The sequence below is a fragment of the Channa argus genome, chromosome 18, assembly GCF_033026475.1.
Source record: "Channa argus isolate prfri chromosome 18, Channa argus male v1.0, whole genome shotgun sequence".
NCBI classification, from domain to species: domain Eukaryota; kingdom Metazoa; phylum Chordata; class Actinopteri; order Anabantiformes; family Channidae; genus Channa; species Channa argus.
In genome coordinates this window covers 816,818-841,890 of record NC_090214.1, presented here as the reverse complement: position 1 = coordinate 841,890, position 25,073 = coordinate 816,818, and the positions used below count along the sequence as shown (strand labels likewise).

At 39.1% G+C, this 25,073-nt stretch overlaps 1 protein-coding gene across 3 annotated transcripts; it reads right to left on the bottom strand.

The window, feature by feature from the left end:
* Positions 1-102: 102 nt before the first annotated feature.
* zfyve16 (zinc finger, FYVE domain containing 16) lies at positions 103-24,829 on the bottom strand. 3 transcript variants are annotated; one of them, XM_067485227.1, is made up of 18 exons: positions 24,811-24,829; positions 21,482-21,589; positions 18,322-20,369; positions 17,463-17,559; positions 13,268-13,444; positions 13,030-13,169; positions 12,557-12,773; positions 11,931-12,053; positions 11,652-11,807; positions 11,352-11,576; positions 10,828-10,910; positions 9,372-9,476; positions 7,849-7,999; positions 7,648-7,728; positions 7,350-7,512; positions 6,819-6,924; positions 5,746-5,922; positions 103-5,654 (listed from the first exon to the last, which is right to left on the bottom strand). In XM_067485227.1, the coding sequence occupies exons 2-18, from the start codon at positions 21,549-21,551 to the stop codon at positions 5,496-5,498; spliced, it is 4,278 nt and encodes a 1,425-aa protein (XP_067341328.1). In that variant the 5' UTR covers positions 21,552-21,589; positions 24,811-24,829; the 3' UTR covers positions 103-5,495. The 3 variants fall into 3 exon arrangements, with proteins under 3 accessions (XP_067341328.1, XP_067341326.1, XP_067341327.1); XM_067485225.1 differs by lacking the exon at positions 24,811-24,829 and adding an exon at positions 24,449-24,719 and having other exon boundaries at positions 18,322-20,372; XM_067485226.1 differs by lacking the exon at positions 24,811-24,829 and adding an exon at positions 24,449-24,719.
* Positions 24,830-25,073: the final 244 nt, after the last annotated feature.

Below are 25,073 nucleotides of genomic sequence, written 5' to 3'. Positions count from 1 at the left end.
TATTTGAAGATATAATGTAGTTTAGTTCACAGCAGAGTATTTTACACTGAATTCGCTTCGGTAACTGAGTAAAAGACTCTGTGTGGAAAAGTACAGACATCATTTCTGATAAAACTCCTTTTATTTTTTTTAAATACAGAAGCTGTTCAGAAACTGATCAGGACCCAGATACCAGGTTCACCAAAATAAAGCTGGTGCTTATGAATAAATAGATGATTTACACAAAATGACAATCATAAAGCATAAACGTACGTCTTATTTTGACATAGTGAAAAGTTATTTTAATCAACTGTAGAAAGAAGAAAATAATTTAGCTCCTAAAGTACTTACTGCCCTGATAAAGAATATGAAAGCACAAACAAATGAACACATTTCTAAATATATTCATCCTTCAACGCTCCAAAGTTCAAATAATGAAAACATGGCGTGAACTTTGTTGGGATCAATCCTCTGTCCAGAAACCCTCCATGCAGATTTCAAGTTATTTGCATAGCAAACTGAACATGTTGATTTCTCTGAATTTTGCGTTTATAGAGCATCTGAACCAGTTTGCCCCCATCCAACATTTCCCCCAGTAGTACACAAAGAAGAAATGCTAATGTCTTAATGGAAATTCTCATAGTCAAAATTATGAAATAAAACGTTTTACTTATCATAATTATGAAAGTAAAATGTTTGATCTTTTAGCCAATAATTGTCAAAAGTTTCACTTTCGTCTCACAGTAAGTCAAAAACCTTTGTTTTCCTCAATTTAAACTAACTTTAAACTTTTTATCACATAAATACTAACTTAGGTTAAAATTCTTAGTTTGTATCTCATTTTGATTTAGTTTTTCCAATCTTTCCTTTACTTATTTCATAAATTCAACTTTGATCTCATAATTATTAATATAAAAAATTTAAAGTAAAATAATAATAAAAAGTGTCATAACTGTGTCTTACCAACATTTTATGTTTATCTTGACAAATGTTTCTAATTTTTCTTTTTACAGTAAAATATTGGCTTCCATACAAGTGGTCACTGACTCCACAAAAAAAAAGAACAAAACACTAAATCAATCACACTTTAAGTGTAAAGGTTATGATTAAAGTGAAGGTGACAGGTGACAAACACGGCTTTAAACTGAGCCACAGTGATTTGACTGAATCTCAGAACATGTTTATTAAAATCCTGCGTCTGTCAGTGTAGCTACAGACTAAAACATGATGCACAGACACTTGACTGCTAATTGCTGATCTTGCACAGAGGAAAAAAACGTTTTTGAAATCCTGGTTCGGTTCTGCATCAATTACCTAACTGCACATGCACTATAGTTGTGCACCGGTCTCGTCTGCACACCGAGCACAGGCTTTACACTGTGATGTCGTAGTGAAGACACGTTATCGTTCTGGGCTGTGGAAATGTTTACAGATACTAATGGATTTAAATGTCATAGTAGAACAGAAGTTTAATATCTGACCTTGTTTGTAGCTCAAAGTTTCTTGACCATGTTTTTACTCTATTATCATTATGGTGCAGTTGGATGCATGAAATCATGACTGAATTAATCACTGAACCTAAATAATGAATACATGTGGAGATTTACACGTCTCCAAATCCTCCATCCAGTTTTTTTTTCTTTAAAAATCCCCCTAAAATACAAATCATATTTGTTTTATGTGAAACAAAGAACACATTATTTTTGTGGATCCACTTCATGAGCCACATCTGAGCATCCAGCTCCTTAAAGTAATAATAACAAAAGGTCAAAACTGATGGCTGGTGTAAATCTGCTTGAGGTTCTTATATTTACCTAAACATTCATTTATCTCTGTGCTCATGGAACATGCTACACAAATTGCTAAATAAATGCAGGTGACTTCCTATCAAAAATACTCTTTTTAAAACTTTTATAGCAGTGATTTCAAAAATAACTCTTCAATCTTAAAAAAAAAAGAACAAACAAAAAGAGATGTTTGATACAAACTCTATGTATACAGTTTATTTTTAATACAAGCTGACTGAGGAAAGTGGGACACTGAGATGTCAAACACTGCACTTTGTCCTAAAACCTGGAGACCTGACCTCAGATAGTGGAGATTGCAAAAACTACTTCAAACACTACGTGCTAACCTGGTTGCATTTTCTACCTCTCTATGCAGTTATAGTCAGGAGCAGTTATTAACCACAAGACCATCTTGTAATCACATCACTTGTACAAGGAAAGTGGCAGTTCTGATGTAGCTTTACAAGATGAGATGCTGGTGGAAAAACGAGTGACCTGGTAAAGAAATTGATGTGACACTTGCTGTGCATCATCCTCAGAGCAGGGTCCTATTCAACTGGTTTCCACAAGCCTAAAAGCTGCTGTGATACACTAAAATAACATAAAGTTCTGGTGCATGTAAAGTAAAATAAAGTTTCAGCAAAGCTCAGGGAGGCCACAGCGGATAGATTTTGAAGGGTTACTTCAACATTTTAGGGAATGTGACTAATCATTTTCTAGCTGAGACTGAAATCACAGTCATGTCTGGGACTGAAATATCGAGCTACAATCAGAAGACAGATTAGAATGGAAAACAAACTGGAGGCAGGGCAACTACCACAGCAGCAGCTCTGAAGCTTTCGAAATAAGATGCACTGCAAAAACCTAAACATTAAGATGAGAATTTGAGGCTTCATGGTCAATTTGCTGGAAAAGCAACACTTGTCATTTGGAGACTTTGGTAACAGTACATAGTTGTTCTGTCACCAAACGTACACCAATATACAATTACTACATGTCAATTAAAAGTTCCCCTAATGTAAAAATACATAAGTATTCAAGGCAAAGTAAAACTATTCATTATGTAGACGACTAATGTTGATAACTGATGCATTAAGCTACTTGAGATGGAGTTTTAACTACTGTTTATATAGTCAGAGGTTAGAAGTGGGAAAACATGTTGTCCAATCATACCTGTAAAAGCTGCTTTTTTTTTTTTGTGTGTTTATTTTTCATAGATTTTTTCAGTTTTAAAGTTGCAGTTCTGCAGTTTGGCCACTACACCAACGTGGCTTGAGGGCCCCCCCCCCCGGGCCACAAGTTCCAATCTGAGAGGGTGTGACATAATAAGTGCCAGCTGAAAAAATGCATAATTGGTTTTTGCTTGTTTTTCTGTGTGAAAAGTTTGGACAATGTTTATACTGTGTAAAATCTAACTAAAACTGCCAAATAAATGTGAGGTTTCGAGGTTCGGAAATGTAGAAGAATAAAAGTATAAAGTACAGTTACTCCCCAGCAGAGCGGAGCTTGAAAGGTTTTGGTGAGTGGCACTTTTTATCTTTGGATCAAGGTTCGCTGTTTCCAGTCTTTATGTAAGTAGCCATCTTCTTATATCTGTCTAATAAGACGGATCAGGGTCTTATTGCCTTGACTGGTGGCTCTCTCCAGCCACTGTCTGCAGCCCAATTCTTCCCATTCAGATGTGAGACTCTTTCTTCTCATTTAACTTTTAGCAACACAGTAAATAAAAAAGTAACCCTTACAAACAGTAGTGTGATGAGTGGAAAAAGCTCTAATCAGCTGACTAGGCCAAACACTGACGAAGTAAAATCCCCCGAACAAACTAAATCATTGGTATTTGAGCAGTGAAAAGGGGACACTGCTGCTGGTCAGCTCAAAAGCTCGGAGAAGTAAAATAATGATGAGACAATCCAAGTATCACAGAAAGAGCAACAGACTGAGAATCACATGAAGATCAGTTCCAGATAGTTTCAGAGACGTTAACTCTGTCTTCCAACCATCACAACAAACCCACCAGTCTCGTTCAGTTTTTATCCAAATGATCTGTGAATGAAGCGGAAGCTCCAAATATCTGATATAAATATGCCATTGTAGGTGGCAAAACAAAGTGATCAGACACATATGATGAGTATCTGGAGGTAAACTCCAACCCTGGCTACATCTGAACACACTTCCTGACACACACTGGGCCTCATGCAAGGACCACACACTAGGTTTGTCCTAAAGGACGGATTTGGGCTTTTTCCAACTTGTTTTAATACAATAAGTGAGGAGCCCAAATGCATGTGATGTTTCTGCTTCCCACAGTGAACATGGACCATGCTGAAAGAAGTGGGGAGGACATGCTGTGTTCTGTCCCTAAATGCACTGCAAGGTTTAGCTGCTATTCATATGAGACGTCAACAGCATAGCTGAACAGCACCGAATACAAACACACTGTAACTGTAACCATGTTGTATGAGTCATACTTTCTCCACAAGAGAAAAACATTGAACTTAAAAAGATCATTTTCCTGAATTAACTTGGCTTCTGCTAAAATAAACGTAAAGCAAACTTAGCAATTTCCTCACTGCATCATCATCACGGCTACCAACTTCCAACTGTTTTATCTCATTTTTAAATACATAATTCAGCAGCTGCTCCGAAATATTTTGTCTCATTCTCAGAAACTCCTGTGTTGAAACAGGTTTTAGGTTTTCTCCATAATTTTACATCCCCATAGCAACATCCTATCTTTAATATTTAAATCTAGGGTTTAACAGAATGTCCATTTCTCTTCTACACAGATGCCAACATGTCATTAGCAGCTGTATCAATATTTCAGAATTAGCTCTGTTGTCTTTAGTTAGCTGGTTGTTTTATCCCTTGGATGGTCAATTTGTACCATATTTCATGTCTTACTGGTACCTGTGTGCTCACAACACAGACCCTCACACTGTTTGAATACCTGCTTACGCAGCAGCTTCTGAGGTGTCACTTCCACTACTGATCAATTATCACAAATGCACAGCTCTTCATAAACAGTAGCATGAACAAACGTTTCGAATTAAATCACAAAGACGTTCTTGCATGAGGCCCACTGATGTTCTGTGCATCGTCATGAACCAGCACGTGAAGTGAGAGAGTACTTTGAGAGATCAGTAATGCAATTTGTATTCCTCCATGCAACGCACATAAGTGGACTGAGCCAGCTACAAATGTCAAGTGTCATTACAGTAGCACCTAATCCGAATCACATTCTGCAGCCAGTAATGTCCCTTGCTTTAATATAATCATCTCATTCAGTAAGCCCATATTAAAATATAATAAATACATCCAAATGATAAACATTTTAATAGTGTCTGTGGGAAACATTCACTGAGGAGCTCCAAGCTGACAGAGGCCAGCGCAGAGCCTGGAAGGCAGAGCAGAGGACAATGGTTTGAATAGTTGGGTTGTATTTGGTCATATTGTTAGATTCCTTGTTTAGTGTTTGGCTTCTCATATTAAAGCAGCTCTGGTCGGCACAGATGCACAAACTACCACGGTTCCGTAAAAGAAGCATATCAGTTCGTATCCCACCCCCAACCTCAGAGTGGGAATGTTGTGTCAGTGGCTGCTTCTCACGTGTGACTGCCTTCATGTCCAGCTGTGCACAAACAGCTGTTGCGTCACAGACGACAGCTCCTCTTTCTGTGCTCAACCTCCTTCTGTTTTTATTTCCAATACTTTTACCGGCCTGCGTGTTCATTAGATGGTGTGTGTGATGTAAAAGACAAACTCCATGTCCATGGCAGTCTGTGGCACACTAGCGCTACCTCCGTGGATGACTGGGATCAGAGCGCTGTCCAGCTCATTCATGTAGCACTGAGGGAGCAGTCTGCCTCCAAAACCAGCCTGGTACTCCACCTGCAGGGCAAACACACATTCACACACAACCTGTTATAACTAAACACATGACATTATAAATAATGTGCTCTGTAACAAACCGTGTTTGTACCATATCGGCCTGTGTGGAGACGCGAAGTGAGAGCGAGTTGATGCCACTGCAGGCGAGAAGAGCGAGGTGGGGAGTCAGAGCGCTGCAGGTGGCCAAAGCTATCTCCTTCTGGAACACGCAGCAGGACGTCAGAACTGCTGCGAGGCTGCAGTCAGGAGTCTTCAGCTGGTAGAACACCTGCAGGAATTTTCACACATGTACACGTCTTCATTCAGTTTTCTATACGTGCACAACCAAATTAACCAGAACTTTCTGGATCTTCAAAGCTGGTTTAAGAATTCATTTGAAGTCGTTCTCTTAGCAAGAATCTTCACAGTTAGCTGGATCATTACCAAAATATTTTAGATTGAATTACTTACACACAAACGGCTTTCTTAAATTAATGCTGAAAGTTTTGCTATTATGATTTTATATGAATACATAGAAGTACTGCCAAACAATGACCATCATGTCATCTATTGATGCAAATATCATAATTTAATGTAACCTATAGGTTTACGCACTAAAAAAAAAGAACCAAATGTAATTTAATAAACTGTGAGCATAAAAAACATAACTTTTAAATGAGCAAGACAGCCAGAACATACACAATTTAATGTGGTATAACAATAAGAGCTCAGTTCTAATTAGGGCTGCACAAGCACACGATTATCTTTTGGTCAATTTATCTATTGATTATCTTTTTGATTAATATGAAGATTATTTTCCCATAAAGCTCTTTTTTATTTTGCATTTGGTGTAACAATTAATTTACTAAAAAAACAAATATGACAAAGTCTGCATTGCAGGACTGTATTCCCCAAACAAAAATCAGGCCAGTCTTAACTAGTACACTGTGTTTACAGACTAATGTAGTTTCTCCACAATATAATTAAAGCAGCTTGTTCCACTCAAGTTAAAGAATTGTGGTGCAATACACATTTAGTAATGTGACAGCAAAAGCTAAAGAAATAAAGCAATTTGCAGAAGTTGATAAGAATAAACCTGGAAACTGCCTGTAAGCTAGAATCAATTCGGCCATATTTAAAAGAACAGCAGTGAACAATCAAGTGAGAGCAGTGAAAACTTTTCACCTCAGTGCATCTGATGCTGCGTCCGTCTGACTCAAACTCTGAGTCCTGCTGCATCCTCACACTGTGAACGCCATCCAGCGGCCTCCCATCGACACCACTAGTTTTGCTGCAGAGAAACATTACAACATTACAATACAAATATAGTAAATTACCAAATAAAAGCTCTAAGCTTTAATATGAACAGTAGTCTGGGCCTGTGCAAACAACCAAAAGTCAGTGACTAAGAAAGATAAGCAAAAATACAGAGGAGGATTGAAAGTACTCATATAACGACTGACAATAGTAAATTGATGCCCTTTTCCTCTATCACAGTAATTATTTATTACATCCAAGATCAGCAAACAGGTTGCTACTGTCACAAAAATCTAAAAACTTCAGTTTGGAAATACATTACATCAAACACTCTCACACATTAAACACACTTATCACAGTGTGGTGGTAGTAGTTCAGTGGTTTAAAGATTGTTCAACAATGTGTAAATATATGTGACAGTGTGTGTACGACTGCATGTAGTGGTTACAGAGCCATTACCCTGTGTTGATGGGTGAACTCCAGTCAACCCAGCGGACAGTGACATGTTCTCGAATCTCCACTCCATCAATCCTGCCACAGGGTATGTGAAAGTCTGTCTGCTCTCTCAGGGCAGTGCGCAGAGACTCCATGGTCTCAGGAGGGATTTGAACCATCAACCCATCTGACACACAGAAACAAATTAAAGTTCGGTTAGTTAAGCAACCATCAACAAATTGTGGAATATGCAACTGGTAAATTATTAGCTAATCTAAGGTTTGATATGATGAAATAAAATCCAGCTATTCAGCAGTGTTACCTTCAACGATGCTGGACTTGGCAATGAAGCCTGATGAGGCCTTTAATGCTCCATTGAACACCACAAAACTGGCTCCAGTCACTGCATCAAAACAAAGTTAACAAAACAATACAAAAAAGGTGAACAATAACTACATAATTTGAATATCTGTGATGGCATTACTCAGACCTCACATGCATTTGACAGGGGTGACAGACTCACCTGTGCGGGTCTTCCCAGGCATGCTGTTGGCCTGGGTCTGATAGTTTCCGTCCTCGTTCTGTAGACACACCAGGTGAGAGTCGGCATCCGAGCTGAAAGTTGCTCCAATACTGATGACGTATTCGTTAGAGGCATTTAGCACCTTCTGCATCTGTAAAACCCAGAAAACTCATCATACATGAAGCATCTGCACTGCACTCACAGCATTTTTCAGCTGTACTGGTTTTATTGTAGATGTCAATGCTTTTTACTCTCATTAACCTGTAACTTGTAGCTTCATGTAACCCGAGGGTCCAGGATCTAACTTGCTAATTTGGACATGCAGTACTATGTAAAGTGTTGACACTAAAAATAAAGTTACCCTTCAATGTAATTAAAAGTTTTACGTGCTCAAACAAGGCGTAAAACAAGTTTACACAGACGAATTCCAAACAAAGTAGCACAAGTCAGATATTACATATCAGAATATACCATATTGTCTTTACGTTTTTTTGTACTTTATTAAAATATCCTTTTAATAATGAAGGTGTGTGAAGTCAGACTTTGGATTCCTTCCCCCGATTGACATTAACCCTCATTTATTAAATGTGCTATAGTGTTCTTTAGTGATGGGTCAAACAATACGGAAGCTTCAGTGCACGTATCCAGCACAAAGTGCAAAGCCCCATATCGTATATTATGTAAGTTTCCACTCACTAAGTACACAAGCACTCCTACTTTCACTTATTTTTAAAATGACATTGACAGAAATTTCCTTGCAAAAAAGGTTTTTGTACATTTTGTGTTTGACATATTAGGTCATATTCATATTATTTTGGTTATATTCAAACTAATAGGAATATATTTACTTCTCTTTCATTCAGTTACCACTTTATTATCAGCTGGTTATGTAAACAGGAGCATTTATCCACATGACAGAAGGGATGAACCAAGTTCAGTCTCCACACACTTTATACACATTGCCTGCAATGTTTTGTAATTCAGCAGATGGCGATTAAGCGATACAGTGTCGACACTGTTAGAATAATGTGCCATACAGTCCATGAGGCGTCATCTACTCATCACTACTGTTCCAAAAGGATTTAATAGCTTTTTAATAGCTTTAGAATTTTTTTCTTGTTTTTCTATTATTCATATAAACTAAGGTATAAACCGAATTATGGATTTGGAGATGCTGTTTTGCTACATTGTAAAATACGAGAGCATCGGGCCATGATGCAGAGGTCTGCAAGATCTGTAGCTCCTTGTCCCTATGTGGCTGCCCACTGACCCCCCAGGAAGATGGGTTTAATGCAGGGAAAGAATTTCCTGTAAATCTGCTCAATGATGACAATATAGCTTCTACTCTATGCGCCTCAGAGCATTATGATTCACCAGGTTATTAAAGCCATTGCACTCAACACAATAAACCTGTATGATCATTCATTTTCTAGGAATCATTTGACATTTGGGCAAACAAAACTTATTCTTATTGTTTCTGTAACAAGTCTAGTTCTCAAAAAGCTGAATTATTACTCTTTTACCTCAGTGAAGCTACTTTTGGGAATGTCAATGTAACTGTGACCCATCTCCATGTGGATCCTCAAGCCCTCCACAACTGGCAGACTGTACTGGTAGTTCCTCAGGTCCTGTAGTCAAACAGTTCAAAGTTACTGTGAGGTCTGCAAAGTATTCAGATGTTACCCGTTTTTGAGTCTGTATATAAAGTCCCACCATTCCACTAACATTCCAATAACATTTTGTGGTAAGGTACAGTTTAGGATAATTTTATCAAATAATTTCTAAAGCTCTGAGTTTTCCCAGGAGCACAGTGAGCTCAATAATTGTGATGTGAAATACGTCTGTAACCACCAGGATTTCTAGAGTTGGCCTTTCGTCTGAAAAAAGGTCTGTATACTTGTGAAGAAAGAATTCAATCATAATGATGAGTGGGGACTAATCCAATTTGACAATTTTGACCATATGCAATAAAACAACATATTAAAATGTGCAAAAATAGTGAAGGGGTATGAATTTCTGAAGCCACTGAAAATTAGGTTTAATCCAAAACCACTAACTCTTCCTGTTAAAATAGAAGTCGAGTCATCTGATGACACTGCCAAAGGCTAATACCTTCATCTCTTACTCTGTGTGATCAACTGCGTCACTTCTCAGACGAAGCTGCTGTAGGTTTTTGCAATCTGCATAAGTTCTGGTCTTATTTAACATTTTAACTCCGGATACATTTCTGTCATATCCGGAGAAGGACTGAAATACGACACGTTACAAAGTAAAATCTGTTCCAAATCATATTTTCTGTATCGTATCGGTATCATATTTAAGATACTTATACTCAGGTTTAAGAACAACATTGTTGGCACTGAGCTACAATTACATACCGGCAATAGTCAAAAACATTTTAATTACATTTTACTGAGGCAGGTGTTCTAAGCCATTTGGGAAAAAAACTGATTTTAGACAAAGAGTAAAAGTAGACAGGATTACCTCAAAAACTTTAATTAACTATTCTGTTTAAAAATGTCTTTAGCTCTGAGCAAATTCCAAATATTTTTTGCAAAATAAATTGCAAAAAATATTGCACAGTGAATAAAAGATGAGGTGAGTTTAAAGAGCTCCAGTCAATGCGCCTTTCTGAGTTTAGTTTATTAATGTGACAAATTACAGTCTCCTTACTCCAAAAGGTCTAATGATTTTATCTGGTCAATGGAAGTGATGGTCACTCACTTCATGTACATCATCATTTACTCAGCAAGATCAGTCTGTTTCTTTTGCACATTTTCCTATTGGTACTAAATTCCATATCTCAGCCAACTGTAGCAACTGGTTTGCATATGTTCAAGTTGTTGCTGAATTTCTGACATTTTCATTCAGATTGTTTTATGTGCAAAGTAGAAATGAGCACAAAAACATATGGATGGACACGCACCTAATGAAGTCAATAAAGGGATCTACTGTGTCTGCTTGTGTTTTCCCACTTACTGCCAGTAAATTCATAATGGTGTGGCCCGTCTCTCGATACACAGAGTCCCGAAAACGAACACTCACCAGCATTGTGGGATACACTAAAAATGGAAGATTGTCATTTTCACTACATGACCCACAAAAGCATAAAATTCCTCATTAACAACACTGCTATCAATCATCTGCATCTGCAAACTAAAACTAAACTCCCATTTAATTCAAATTCATCATTAATGCATATGGATTTTTGTTCACCTTTACATTTCTTTGCAAAAATGATTTTCTATTACCAATAATTTTCTATTGCTATTTGTTTTTAATTAAATGAGAAAACAGCTGATGCTGGATCATATGTACAACTGCACTTTTTCATCAATTTACAATTTGCCTAAATATATTTTTCAGATGAAATAATTATTAAAAGTAAAAAAAAAAAAAAACAGTATTAAAAGGATAAACTAAATGTGTGTTCACCTACATCAAAAAAACTTTACCAGTGTTTAAGACAAGGACACAGCATTAAACTACTAACAGTGACGCACCACTGTACTCAGCTCCAAGCCGTAGAAGCAGTCTGAGTGGGAAGACTTTAGCCCAGGGCACCTCCAGTTTCTGGATGAGGATACCAAACAGAAATGGCTGAGGGGGGAGAGTGAGGCCATCAAGAGGCTGACAGGCGGGGGAGAAGAACAGCATCCCAGCATGATCTTTACTGCCCAAGAAACTGCTCGTAAATGTCACGTTATCCAGCTCCTCCAAAAACTTTCCTGCAACAGAGGAAGATTACGATGTTTGCCTGCTGTAAAAGGTAAACAAATGTATGTTCACTAGCTCGTTTTTACCTTTTTGAGCATCTTGGTAAATAGTGAGATAGAGTGAGAAAAGGTCTCTTGGAAGGGTTTTTTCTTCTGGCAGACATTCCAACAAAAACACTAACTCTCTCTGTCCCAGAGACTGGAGTCCATTAGAGCCAAAAGACCAGCACTGCCGACCAGAATCTGACAGACGTAAAGAAAGGAGTTTGGACTGTGCGAGGGCCTTTGTGACGATATCTATGATTCACATTTTTATCCAATATATGGACATGTATTTCCAAAGTCAATATTTTCTACTCTACTCACATGTAACCAGTTTGACGTTGACTAGCAGGTTGGTGTTCAAAACAAACGTCAGAGGTCGGGGTCCCCCCTCCTCTAATAAGTGCCAAATCTGGCATGGTGCAGGACTTTCTTCAACCAAAATATCTGAAATATGAAGACAATGACAGGATGTTTAGGAACAAGCCACATGCTCACAATGAGAAGTGTCACTGAAAAATGGCAGCAAGTTTTCAATTTTTACGATAAAGAACATGTTTTTCCATTTAAGCCTAAATGATCAGCCTGTGTCTATGTTTCTGGTGAGATTCCATCATCTATCATCTATCATTTTCGATAATGTAGTGGTACTTTTATAAAATCCAACAAAGGGCAAAATGAGGAGTTGGGACCGTCATTCAATTCAATTTTCCTTTTTGCAACTCTAAAGCAAATTTTTACATTTGTCATGTAATACTCCCTGCAGCTTGCATGCACGTTGAAAATATAAGTTGTTTTATGCTGATAATATTCCCTTCAGATCTAACTTAACAGAAATGTTATAGACACATCCTTGTAAAACCTCCAGCATATTTATATAAAAAGTTGCATATATGAAAGGAACTACTGTATAAAACCATTGTAACCAATTAAAAAAAACAAACACATACCTCCTCTGTGGTCTTCTTCTGTGGTGATGAGAAGTGGAGGAAGCTCGTTTTCACTATCTGGCAGCAGAGTGGGAGCCCTTTGTATTGAAGAGGTGATTCCAGCAAGTACGGCATAATCCCATGGTCCAGACAGTGGAGGTCGAACCACATCTACAGCACCAGACTCTTCAGGGGTCGACGAGCTACTAACTGCTGCCTCTGTCCCTGTAGAGCCAGGCTAAAATGAAAGGGACAGAGTTAGTTAGTGTGCTTCTACTCCGGTCCTGAACTGTAATCTATTATTTTATTGCTCCACAACAGTTCAATATTTATTGTATATCTATTTGTCGAAAACCTGAAGAAACAGAAAAACTGCATCAAACAACCTAAGTTCCTCAGATAACTGTGGCTTTTTGTAAACAAGCAGTAAGAACTGAGAATCGGATGTTTCTTTGTAGCTTGTGGCTCGTGTGGATGATGTGTCCATGTCTTACTGCTGTGTAGTCTGGGGGGACATCACTCCAGTCCTGGGAGCTCCTGTGGCTCGTCACTGACAGCTTGGTTGTGTCTGCTACTTCTCCATTGGGTAAGATGCCATCAGCAAACCACACACGCTTGTGTTCACGAGGACAACCTAATGACAAGGGAAGTGTTTAAGTATTATCAAGGGTACAGTGCTAGAGAACAAAAGAGCAGCAAATCTACAGGTACAGTAAATATGAGAAGTCATACTGTCGTTGTTTGGGTGTTTGAGAACAGACACAGGCACCATGACGGTGGGGGGAGGGGAGTTCAGCGTGCCAGCAGCACGAGCCTGCTGCAATGGAGGGATGGTGCTGCAGTACTCAGATGGGATGTTGGGGTTTGGACTGGGAGCCGTGGAACTCATCATCCGCTCCAGCGCCTGGGCTACAAGGAGAAACTTGTCATTATAACAGTTTTTAAATACAAGTCCCAGTGCTACTTCTCCTCACTTGACTGATTTGGATTCATTATGCTGGTGGATCTACACACAGCAGTGGGTCAAAGAAATTCTGTACAAAAATTGTTCATCAACAAAGATGCCAATGACTTGATGATGATGCTCTGCCTTTTACTCTCCCTGTAGAGGCAGGGTTACTCGTGTCTGGTGGTCCAAAGATTATCCACCCCAGAGGTCGTTGTACGACAAACACTGAGCATTTATTGGGTCACACGTTCCAATTATGCGAATAACAAAGTAATTTCACAGAACAAGTTCCTCAAAGTAATTCCCAAGTCCACAGAACACAGTGAGAAACCGTGTGACTCCACTGCTGCACACCTTAACTTTCCACTACTACCTTGTAGCTCCAACCTGTCAACAAAACAGTTTCCTTAACAACTGGTTAGGCAAACTTGTGATGTCATTGATGACATCATCGGTACGCTTACACATACACTTCTTAATCAAAATAACCGTACAATACACGGCGTGAACAAAAAATAGGAGGAAACCTGTAAAGTAACCCTGTAACTCCCACTGTAATGTAGACACGTTCCATCTGAAGTAAAATGTACCAACAAATCCCTGATGATCATCCACCAGTGATTCAAGTTATCCTACGAAAATATCTCAACCTTTATTGTCTGGATTGGCACAAACTTTGTACAGTCAGTACAGTACAGCTAGCATGATATCAGACTCTTAGTCTATCAGTTTGTAATTTGTTTAAGTGAAAATTTTCGTTTCAAAATGTCTTTCGATGTCTCAGGAAGCATTTTTCCTATGGTATGCAGGAAAGTGGTTGCATCGGGTCATGTGCTTTCTTGTTTGGCAACATTTTGTGTCTGTGATACGACTGCAGGAACACAGACACAAGCATAAAAGCAACTGATAAATAGTATAATGCATCTCTGGCAAGTGATCAGATAATAGATCAGGACTGAACACTGGGCATCATCACTGTGCTGGCTCGAAAGTAAAACCAGTGGACAGCAATGTTGCAATGATCATGAGACAGTGACTGTAATTTGTGAGTAATGTAATGACTAATGATAACACACTCTTTAGAATTAAGCTATTAGCAAATCCGACTCATTTATCATTTTAGTAAATCGAATCTTGTACAAAGCCAAAAAATCTACAGTACATTTTAAAGTGCAGCTGAATAAAGACTAATGCAAATGGGACAGAGGACAGGACAGATGAGTAGCTGTTTCCAGGAAAGCTGGTTATGACTTTCTCATTGCCTTCACTACAAGAAACTGCTGATGTAGCACTCATCTATATTATATGGCTTTATTGATCTAATGCTTGTGTACTAGCAATAACCACAATGTGACATCACACTTGTTCAGACCCTTGTTAATGGAAAAAGTCATTTGTTAATCAAACAACATCACCTTGTTGTGTAAAGAAAGGATGACAAAGCTCAAAAAATCTTTGGTTTGAGGCTACATGTTTGAAGTATAGCCACACTATCCATTAATAACAACTGTAGAGGCTTATTCATGTCCGGTGGTGCAAAGATTGTCCACTCCTGAGATCGTTGTATAACAAACACTGAACATTTATTCGTTTCTCGTAATTCCACAGTACATTTTCACAAATCATTTCCAGAGAACAAGGTAAGAAACCGTGTACCTCCACAGCTACACACTTAACTTTCCACCACTACCTTGTTGCTCCCCACAACAGCTCCACCAGATTTATCTTGTAGCTCTAATGGCTCTGTCTGTTCTTTCTCTTAGCTGCGCTGCACCACTTCTTTCGTAACAACCTTCAATCTGCATTGTTTCCTTAACAACTGGTTAAACTTACTTAAAAGACACTTCAAAAGCAGATGGCTGTCTGATGTCATTGATGACATCATAAGTACGCATACATTCAGCAAACCTTACAATACAAAACATTAACAAAACAGAGGAAACCCTGTTGGCTCATAGAACAACAAAAATCTAGCTGACTTGATGGCTCCCATTATCTGCATATACTTTCAACCTAAAACAAACCATCACAACACTGATTGCTGATTGTCCAAAGCACAGTTCCAATGCAATAACAAGAGTTTACTTACTAAGATGTCAGATGCATCTTACCTGATCATCTTGTCTGCTTAATCTCAACCAGTCCACATTACTTCGAGTCTATTCTTTAGCCTGCATCACATTACTTCCACGATTCTACGGATGTTGTCAGCCATAATGGACTGTAAGCTTTAGGGTGTGCACTCTCACATGCAGCTCCCCACAAAGATATGAGAGATAGAGAGCAAAGAGGCAGAGAAAGAGAGAAGTGACCAAGACGAGAGAGGGATCGCGTCACACTGCGCGAACAGCTACAAAAAAAATGGATGACCTCCTTCTTCTTAATTTAGAAGGCGTGTGAGCATCACATGTCTACTGCGTTAGGTGGGTCCTGTACCACACACACACACAGCCAAGGACAAATGCCAGTGTCCTGGTTTAAGTCTCCTCTCCTCTCATCTCCCTCTCATCATCAGTTCTGCAGTCTACAAAAAGGTGCCTCCGAACATGCCTTTTTTTGTTAGACAGGAAACCACAGGGCTGGAAGCAAATCATATTTTTTAGACTAAAAAAAAGGAACAAAATAGAACTGAATTAAATTGTTAATATATCATTAAAATATTTGTTTCAAATGTTACAGATACAACAGAGACAGGAAAAAGCCACTCTTCAGAGGACAAGGTTTAGTATTTTCAGGTGCATAATGAAAATCTAAGTGTGTGAAGTTTTAAGGACAACTATTAAACTCAGTCTAAGTTAAGGCTTTTAGTATGGGTAGGTCTGTACCACCAAGTAATTTTTCTACGAGAGACAAAAGCAGTGAAAAATCTAGGAAAAACCAAAAGAAAGAAATACACATACAAAATAAAAATAGATATGTTAGATAAAATCTGAACTATTTAAACTGGTATGATTTGAGGTTTGGCACTTGAGGGGGAGTGTTCACATGTTGTATACACAATTCAAAAAGAATCATCTTATGATGATGTTATGGCCATTGTGTTAAAAGTGAACTATTTACACATCGAGCAGACACAGAGGAGCATCAGCATTATTTGGAGGCATTACCCGTCCAATGTTCACTGTTTTTGCTCATTTCTCATGAGTTAATAGAGTCAACTATTAACTCATGAGAAAAATGCATTTTTAAACGTTTTTTAAAAAAAAAAAACAGAACAGCTCCTTGCAATAGGACTAAAGCTAAAGTTATTGATGGGTAGTAAGCAGGAGATTAGCTTCTTTCTGCTCATTGTTTGCTTTCCACTGCATAAAACTGAGGCAGCGTGAAAACTTTCTTTACATTATAACTTAAGGAGTCACCCAGGTTGCGAAAGCAAATGCGGTTTGAAAATGTTACTCAGTGAGGATCCTTTGTTGTCACTCTCCTTCAAGTACGTGTCAGTCGGAGCTTCACGACAAACTCCCAGCCATGGAACTTATGTTTTTGCCCAAAAACATGTTTTATTATTTGTGCCTAATCTTTCTTTTTAAAGTCTGTATTCAGTCCTTCTATCTGTTCAGCTTAGTTAATCCTCCACTGGAAACAAAAAACACATCAGAAAAGCACAAACATTTCCTCCGGCTACACTGGAGGCAAAACACTGCTCATTGCAAATGTGTATGCTTACTGCAAATTTTGTGCAGCCAATCACCTCACACACTTGTATAATATCATCTTAGTAATAATACTAAAAAACATTTTTCAATAGCGCAACAAACTCACACCATCTTCCATTGCTACAGGTTCCTCTTGGAAAGGGACACTCAAATACAGTATTATCCTACTTCAGGCATGTTTGTCGGCCATCAAATAACTATAATAATAACTTCTGTGTGTTGGCAAAACACTTCCTCTTTTGCCATATCTGCACATTTACAGGACGACAGCAAACTACAGCAGCTGAACCAGATCTCTGATGAGACCAATCTGGCGCCTTACCTCTGTGTATGGTATCAAAGCAGACAACACACACACGAGCCTCTTTCTCCAGGTACCTCAGCTTACATTTCCTGCTGCAGCACAAAGCGCAGTAAACCTGCCACAGAAGACAAAATGCAACATAAATGATGTGCTACTGTACAAAGCATCTATTGTAGCGTGAAACAAACATTCACTGCACATTCTGTACGGAAAAATCTTCGCATGTTTGTCGGTAAGGTAGTAGTTGCACTGTGTACATCAAGTCCTAAAACAGTCCCTTCAAATTCCATTTAGTCAATGGCCTTTAAATGACTTAGCTTCAGCTTTAGGACACAGGGCTCAGTGGAGACCTGTGGAAGAGCCGGAAAAAGAACTGCTGACTCATCCCCTCTGCTTCCATGAATCCACTGAGCTATATTTGGTCCGTAGACATAATCTGTCCTGTTTAACTGTTTCTAAAACCAGCACTTTAATGTCAGAAAAAATGTTAATTCTCATTCCATTCCTATAATTGTACAATTCACAGAAAAACAAAGAATAATTATGAAAAACAAGCACATAACTAAGGCTGAGTAGAAAATTTGGGTAAATTTAAATAAATTATATTTCTACACATTAAGGCTTTGTACCAAGGTTTCAATTATATCTGTAAGTTGTTCAGCCATGATTCATCCACAATTAATTAGTAACTATTTAGCAACATAATAGCTGTGAATGCTGTTTTGTGTTTAATTTGATACGTCATCTTAATTAACAAAACGATTCAAGCTGAACTTAAAATATGCTACCATAGACAAAACTGTTCGCTGACTGGGAAGATAACTGGCAGATGATTTGCATTTCTATTGTAATAAAACGGATGGTGTGGCTGACATACCTTACCACAGGCTCGACAGTGATGGCGCCTTTTGGTGAAGGTAAACCTCTGGTAGCAGTTCATACAGTTGGGAGCTTTAGAGTCCGGCACCCAATCAGGCTGCCTGCTCCCCAGCTCCTCTACTTCTTGTCTCTTCCAATTTACTGACCTGGCACCATCTATGGGTGGCTCTCCAGGATAAGGGGGGGGTTCTGAGAGTTCATCATACCCCACGCTGTAATCCTCCTGAGAGTTGTATACAGGGCTTGAATCCCTAATGTTGGAATGGTCCTCAGTAAGACTTATGGGAGAATGCTCTTCATCTTCTGCTAAACCTGGCGCTTTTAAAGAAACACTAAGAGTCTGAGCCTGTTCCTCTGATTCTTCCCCTGGCGGTGGAGATCTGTGGCAGTGTAGCTGTTTAGGTCTTGCACCTCCATAGGAGGGCTGCTGATCAGGGCTACTGCTGTGCTGGGACTGGGAAGTGGCACTGGTCAAAGAATGATTTACTCCATGGGAGAGTTCTGGTTCGTCATGGGAAGGTCTGCAAGATAGTGATGGAGTACCAGGGTTAAAACTTCCCTCTACTGACACACACACTGCTCTGTCGCTTTCTGGAGAAGCCAGACCCTCCAGCTCATCCTGGCTACTTTGACCACAGCTTCTCAGCTCGTCATCCACAAACCTGTCCCCTATATCCCCACTTGGCTCTGAGAGATTCACAGGTTGAGAACACACTCCAGCAATGCTGCAGTAAGAGATGCCTCTACCCTGCTCTGCTTCAGCATGAGCCTGCAGAAATGCGTCCAATTCCTCGTCTGTGACCAGTAGTTCAGCTTGGTCGCTCTCAGGCAGGTACTCAAAGCCAAATTCAGGGGGATCATCTGGACTAGGGTCTGAGTGATCAGAGGAGCAATGTTCTGCAGGGGGCACTGTAGCTTCAGGTTCTTTAGAGGCATGCTGTCCCTCTGGTGACAGGCTGTCCTCTGCAATTTGCTGGGACATCGATGAATCAACAGTGTTCTCTAAATGGGATTTGTCCTCTTCGGATTTTGATGCTGGCATGGAGTCTGCGTCTGTGCTGTCAGAGATGTCCACCTCATCACACTGCTCTGTAGCTTGTCCTGACTCATCTTCTGAGGTCTTTGGGTTCACTAGAGCTCCACATATGGACACAGCTAGAGGCAAGCATGACAAACCCACCATTTCACTGTCTGAGGCTCCTGCTTCTAAACCTGCAGGAGACTCTGCCTCACTTTTATCTGAGGCTTCTTGTAACTTGTCCTGTTCATTCACTGAGGTTGTTGTTGTTTCTTTAATGCTCTCAGCAGGCAGGGTTATTTCTAGTTCCCTGTTGTCTAAGAAAGTATCTGCTTTATGGTTTGTGCAAGACACCTCCTTACAGTCCTTCTCCTCTCTGTCAGGTGACTCTGTAGTCCTTAGTGAAAGTGAATCCTCGGTGGACTCACACCCGTTCTCCACTGCTGCAGGAAGAATGACATCCAGCAGACTGAGTGAGGTGGAGTATCCACCACTCTGCTCATTGGAATCAAGAGCAAGCAGTTCATGTTTCCCTACACTGGCTTGGTCTTCCCTGATGTCTCCACTACCATTTTGATTGAGCCCTCTATGCTCCTCTGTGACCACAGGGCTGTCAAAGTCCACAAGTAGTGACTCCTCCTCCTCCATCTGCTTTTCCACAATGTCGAGTTCGCTGAAAGCATCATGACTGTTGGCCCTCACCAGGATGGCAGAGCTTGTGTCGTTCACAAGGTCGCACACTGGCTTCAGAGCACGATCCGGGCAGGGAGGGGCAGAGCTTGTAGCTGGTCTGTGATCCACGGAGGACAGAAGGTCCACTCCAGTGAGAGGCTGACCATTGACCTCTCTGTAACTGGTGCAGTGGCTGCTGGAATGCTCAGGACAGCTGGTGGCAGAACCATAATGAAGAGAATTGAGGTCAGGAAGGCTTGGTGGGGCTGTGGACACCTCAGATGATAAACACTGAGAGCCCAGAGTAGAGAAGGAGTACGCAGAAGGCTTCAGGAAAACTGGTTTGCATTCAAGTTCTTCTGAAGAGAAAAAATAAATGTTCAACTCTGACACACACAGAACGTCACTTCAATGTAACACTGAATTTGACTTTAACCTGTGCAATTACAAAACCATTTATTTCTGTTTTATACGGATTAAATGGCTTTGATAGAATTAGAGACAGAAAAAATACGAATATTCATATACAACTATGGATTAGACTTTTGATCATTTTGTTATGTGAATAAGAAAATGAAACTGCGCCTATTTTGATATTAATGATTTAAGTCAATTCTTAAAATATCTACAATTTACCATTTTCAGCTTCTCAAAAGTTAGAATGCAATATTTCTCTATTATGATTCTCAGTTCTGGATTATTGTTATTTTAATGTTTTAGGATTTTGGTATGTTGTACATTTTTTTCCTCTTGGTTTTGCAAATTATACCTGCTACCAATTTCTGGCTGCTGCATTGGTTTCAGTCTCAATTAATTAACTTAATTTGAAAAGTCAGTATGTATAGTATCGTCTATACAGTCCTGCCGATGAGTTTACTGTGTATTACTGAAGTAATTGGATCTTCAAACCATCTGTTTTTTCTTTCAAGCACATGTGTATCAAAACTGTCTGCCTCTCCTCTTCCTGTCCTTTTTCTAGGTATGATGCAGAGTCAAGTCAAGTGGCTTTTTATTGTTATTTCAACCAAACACAATGTGTACGGTACACTGTGAAACTAAACAACGATCCCCCAGGACCATGGTGCTACACAAAAAACACAACCACACTGGAGCTCTGTGTTCCATGCAATCTCTAGTGGTGACACCGGTAAGTTGCTCACTGCCTTCTTGATTATATTACTGTATGTTTGTTGCGTCTTGTTGCTCTTCTTTTCCTTTCTCTCTTCACTCGCCACTCGCCCCAACTGGCTGAGGCCACCCTGAGCCTGGTTCTGTTAAAGAGTTTTACTCTCCATCATCACCTAGTGCATGCTCAAGATGGATTTTTAAGGCCTTGACCTTCTATTGTAAAGTACTTTAAGATGACTCTTTTGACCAAGTCTTGAATTTATGTAATACACCAAATGAATTAATTAACTCAAAACACATTAGTCAACAACAGATTAGTCAATAATGAAAGTAATCTTACCAGTGTTGAGCTCAAAGTCATCAAGCAGTTTGTCCAGATCACATACAGCTGCCTTGAAGAAGCTGTCCATCCTGGGCTATAACAAAGGGTCCTTGATACCCTCCAATTCTATAAAAAAATAAATAAAAACATAGTAAGACTAGAAAGCTAAATTATTATTTTTTTAAAACAACACTCTTGCATTCAAATATCTTTGCTGTTTCAGCAATATAGTGAACATTTAATTTTACCTATGAGATAATTCAGGACAAACTTTGTAATATTCAGGCATCAAAATCCTAGCAACTGCAAGAAAGCTACCTACCCCACCCTAACATTTCATTATTAAAGTAAAAGTTTGGAGATGGCAAAGTGGAAAAGACGAAACTGCTAAGTTTTTTTTTCCACTGACGGTTAAACACCAACACCCAGGGGCAATAACATGACTTTGCTTTTCATGTTCAACAGGAGTCACATTTAGTTTCAAAAGCCCCCCAGCTCCTAAACTAAGCAAGCTACAGAATGTCAAACTATTGCTGAAGATAAATATTAATATCCATGTTTTTGTCATCAAATGGACATGAAAACACAGTGATACCTATGTTACAACTGTCCTAAACCTGTGTGCAACAACACATAGGAGACACCTGCAGAAGCCACTTACAATAGCAGAGAAATTATTAGAATGTGAACCAGTGGCACAGTTGAACTTTGAATTTATGCCCGAAATAACACACAAAGCTGAAACAACAATAATGCTTCTAATCTCTGCAAGTGCAGATCTATATTAGTGTCACTCCAACGCCAGTTCAGCATCAACCTTGGAATCAATAGTAAACATGAAAATATGTCTGCATAATAACAGTCACTTAACAGTAAGCACAGTAAGACTGAGTTAAGCCAAACTTTAACCTGCCTCTCTTCTTCGCTCAGGAGATAACATCTGATGATAAAATAACCTCTATGATGCCTTTCAAACAATCAAATTATTATTATTACTGATTTGATACAACCGTTATTTTAAACAAGAATAACGGAAAAAAACACACGTGGAATCAGGTTTTGTTACTGAAAAAGAAAAGGGGCCAATTTCAAGAATACAACTCTATCATAGCTGACATAACTGAAAACTGAATGCAAAAAACAAATACTCTCTAATATTGACTGCTTTATAAGAGTCTTTATGACTATTTGAGAAAACCTCTTTGTGTTGTTGACAGCAGTCTGTAAAAAGAAGCTCTACATAAAAGGCAGTGTACCCAAAAACAGGTATTATTTGGTTTTATAATTAAAGTCTAAATGATTCTTAGGAAGCGAGATGTATCTGACACTATGGGATGACCTGATAGCTGAATGGTTAAGGTGAATGACACATAACTGCAGAAGCCAGAATCCAAGTCTGGCTGGGGACCTTTGCTGCATGTAATATTCATGTTTCCTTTGTCAACTACGATCTCCATCTATCTACAACACACAGCTGCACTTGCATAGAAGTCTCCTCTTTACACAGGTTAATGTGTATTAGTTTTGTGTAAATTTACTAAAAAAACTTTATTTTCTCTACCTCCTTGAAAAACCTGTCAAACAATAACTGGTACAGTAACTATGTGAGCTAAATATGGATGGAAACAAGGAAGTCAGTCAAGTCTTCTGGGTAATCATGACAGCAAAATATGCTCTTCAGTCAATGTGGAGTTACCAGTGTAACAGCTTATGAATTAATCCAATAACACCCTACTTATTCCGTGAGTTCAGGGTCGCCACAGCGGTTGTCATTCCAGAAACATAAGACTTCATAAATGAATATCTGGCCAAAAAGCCCACATGAGATGTAAGAACAGCTCTGTCTGGGATCTATACAAAAATAATAAGGAAGAAAGGCGTCTACCCCATAATCATACTAGTAGTCTGCAGAAAATAAGAAAACAAGACAAAAAGAGCCGCAAATGCTTTATAGCATTGGCCTATTGTTGCTGTAGCTTTACTGATGCATTCTGAAAAGGTTTTAAAAGACAATACATACTATAATAACAAAGAATAAACTATAATGGTAAGGTGTTATATCTGTAACAGTAATGAGTACAGTAATAGTGATACTGCCACAAGTTCTGCTGTCACAGATATTAAAATGTGTGACTCTGTTTATGCATGTTGGAGATCTACAGCTGAATGTTCAAACATAATTGCTGATAACACTGATAACAACTAGATTATTATGAGTTGTACCCAATAGGAGTGAACCTCCCCACATATTACTCATGTAGTACAAAAACATCTATTTTGCCTGTTGTCAGGTGACAGGTAAGATTTGACCACGTTTTTCTTGAGGGTGGAAGCTGTAGCGCTACTGGGTCAACTACAAAAAATATGTATCAATTAATCAACTTAACAACTGTTGGATTTGGGAGTTGTGGCTGTAAAAATATATTGACGTTACTGTTCCAGCTGTTACAAAGTGCGAACACGTCTACATAATGTAGGTCATCCTATGTGATGCCAACTAAATCCTAACTAGCTGCAGTAAGTCACTTTAACGCTGATGACAACCGCATTAACATAGGATATAATAACATTTTTATCGTTAAACTGTTGTCATTTAGTCACACTTTTCATCAATGTTTACACCACATACAGGTAACATGAAGGAGAATGGTTTTCCACTGAGTGCCGTTTATAGCCTTTCGTTAGCAAACAAGCTAACTAGCTAACCTAGATATCCCGAAGGCGAGCTAATAATAAACGCCATGTTAGCAACATTAACAACTTAACATTTCACCATAACAAACATCCCGAACATTGCTGTTAATTATCAGATTGCATATAGCTGACTGTTTAAGCCTCTTGGTGGCTGATGGTCACACTGAATTACCCTGAGGCGGCTGTAGCTAAAGTTAGCCTGTTAACGTTAGTTAATGTTGACCGCTGGCTAATGTTGCTAAAGTAGCTAGCTTCCTGTGGGTTCACCTGGTTTGTTACTAAAATTCTTACCGGTGCTGCTTTTATTCCATAACCCCGACGTCGTTTCTCAGTAACTAAGCTCAACTCCCGCTTTAACGTAAGAACAAACGCCGTCGATACCGTCGCCTCATGTCTAACAGGTCGGTTAAAGTTATTAGGGAAGCTTCCCGTTGGATTAGTTTTGGTGGAGATGTGTAAATTCTCCACTCAGGCGGCCATCTTGAACAGACTATCGGGGAGGTCACTGGAGCTGCTCGGCGCAGGCAAAAACACACCCCGCCATGTACCTCGGTAGACAAATACGGGCGTTATGATAATCCAGAGAAATCTTCATTTAATGTTTACATTTACACACATAATGACATCAGGTGAATTCTATAAAAGTGACCTACTTTTCAGCAGATGTTGTGTGTATGTTCTACTTGTGTCTTTTTCTATTACCACTGTGTCTTGAAAGGTTGAGTAAATTTACAGGTGTACGTACAAGTGTGTCGATGACGTCATCGATGACATCACATAACTGCATTAAAGTTTTTGCCTTTGAAGTTTGCCCAGTTGTCAAGGGAATAGGTTTTGTTGACAGCTATTGGAGCTCACGGACAAGGTAGTAGCTGTGGAGGTCCACGATTTCTCCCTGTTTTCTGAGTAATTACTT

What these genes read in the sequence shown, in the direction of transcription:
- zfyve16 (XM_067485225.1), bottom strand. Translation starts at nt 21,551, where the DNA reads ATGGACAGCTTCTTCAAGGCAGCTGTATGTGATCTGGACAAACTGCTT. An exon ending in CAACGTCAAACTGGTTACAT is followed by an intron (nt 11,808 to 11,930) that starts GTGAGTAGAGTA and finishes TACGTCTGTCAG; the next exon opens with ATTCTGGTCGGCAGTGCTGG. An exon ending in TTACCAAGATGCTCAAAAAG is followed by an intron (nt 11,577 to 11,651) that starts GTAAAAACGAGC and finishes CCTCTGTTGCAG; the next exon opens with GAAAGTTTTTGGAGGAGCTG.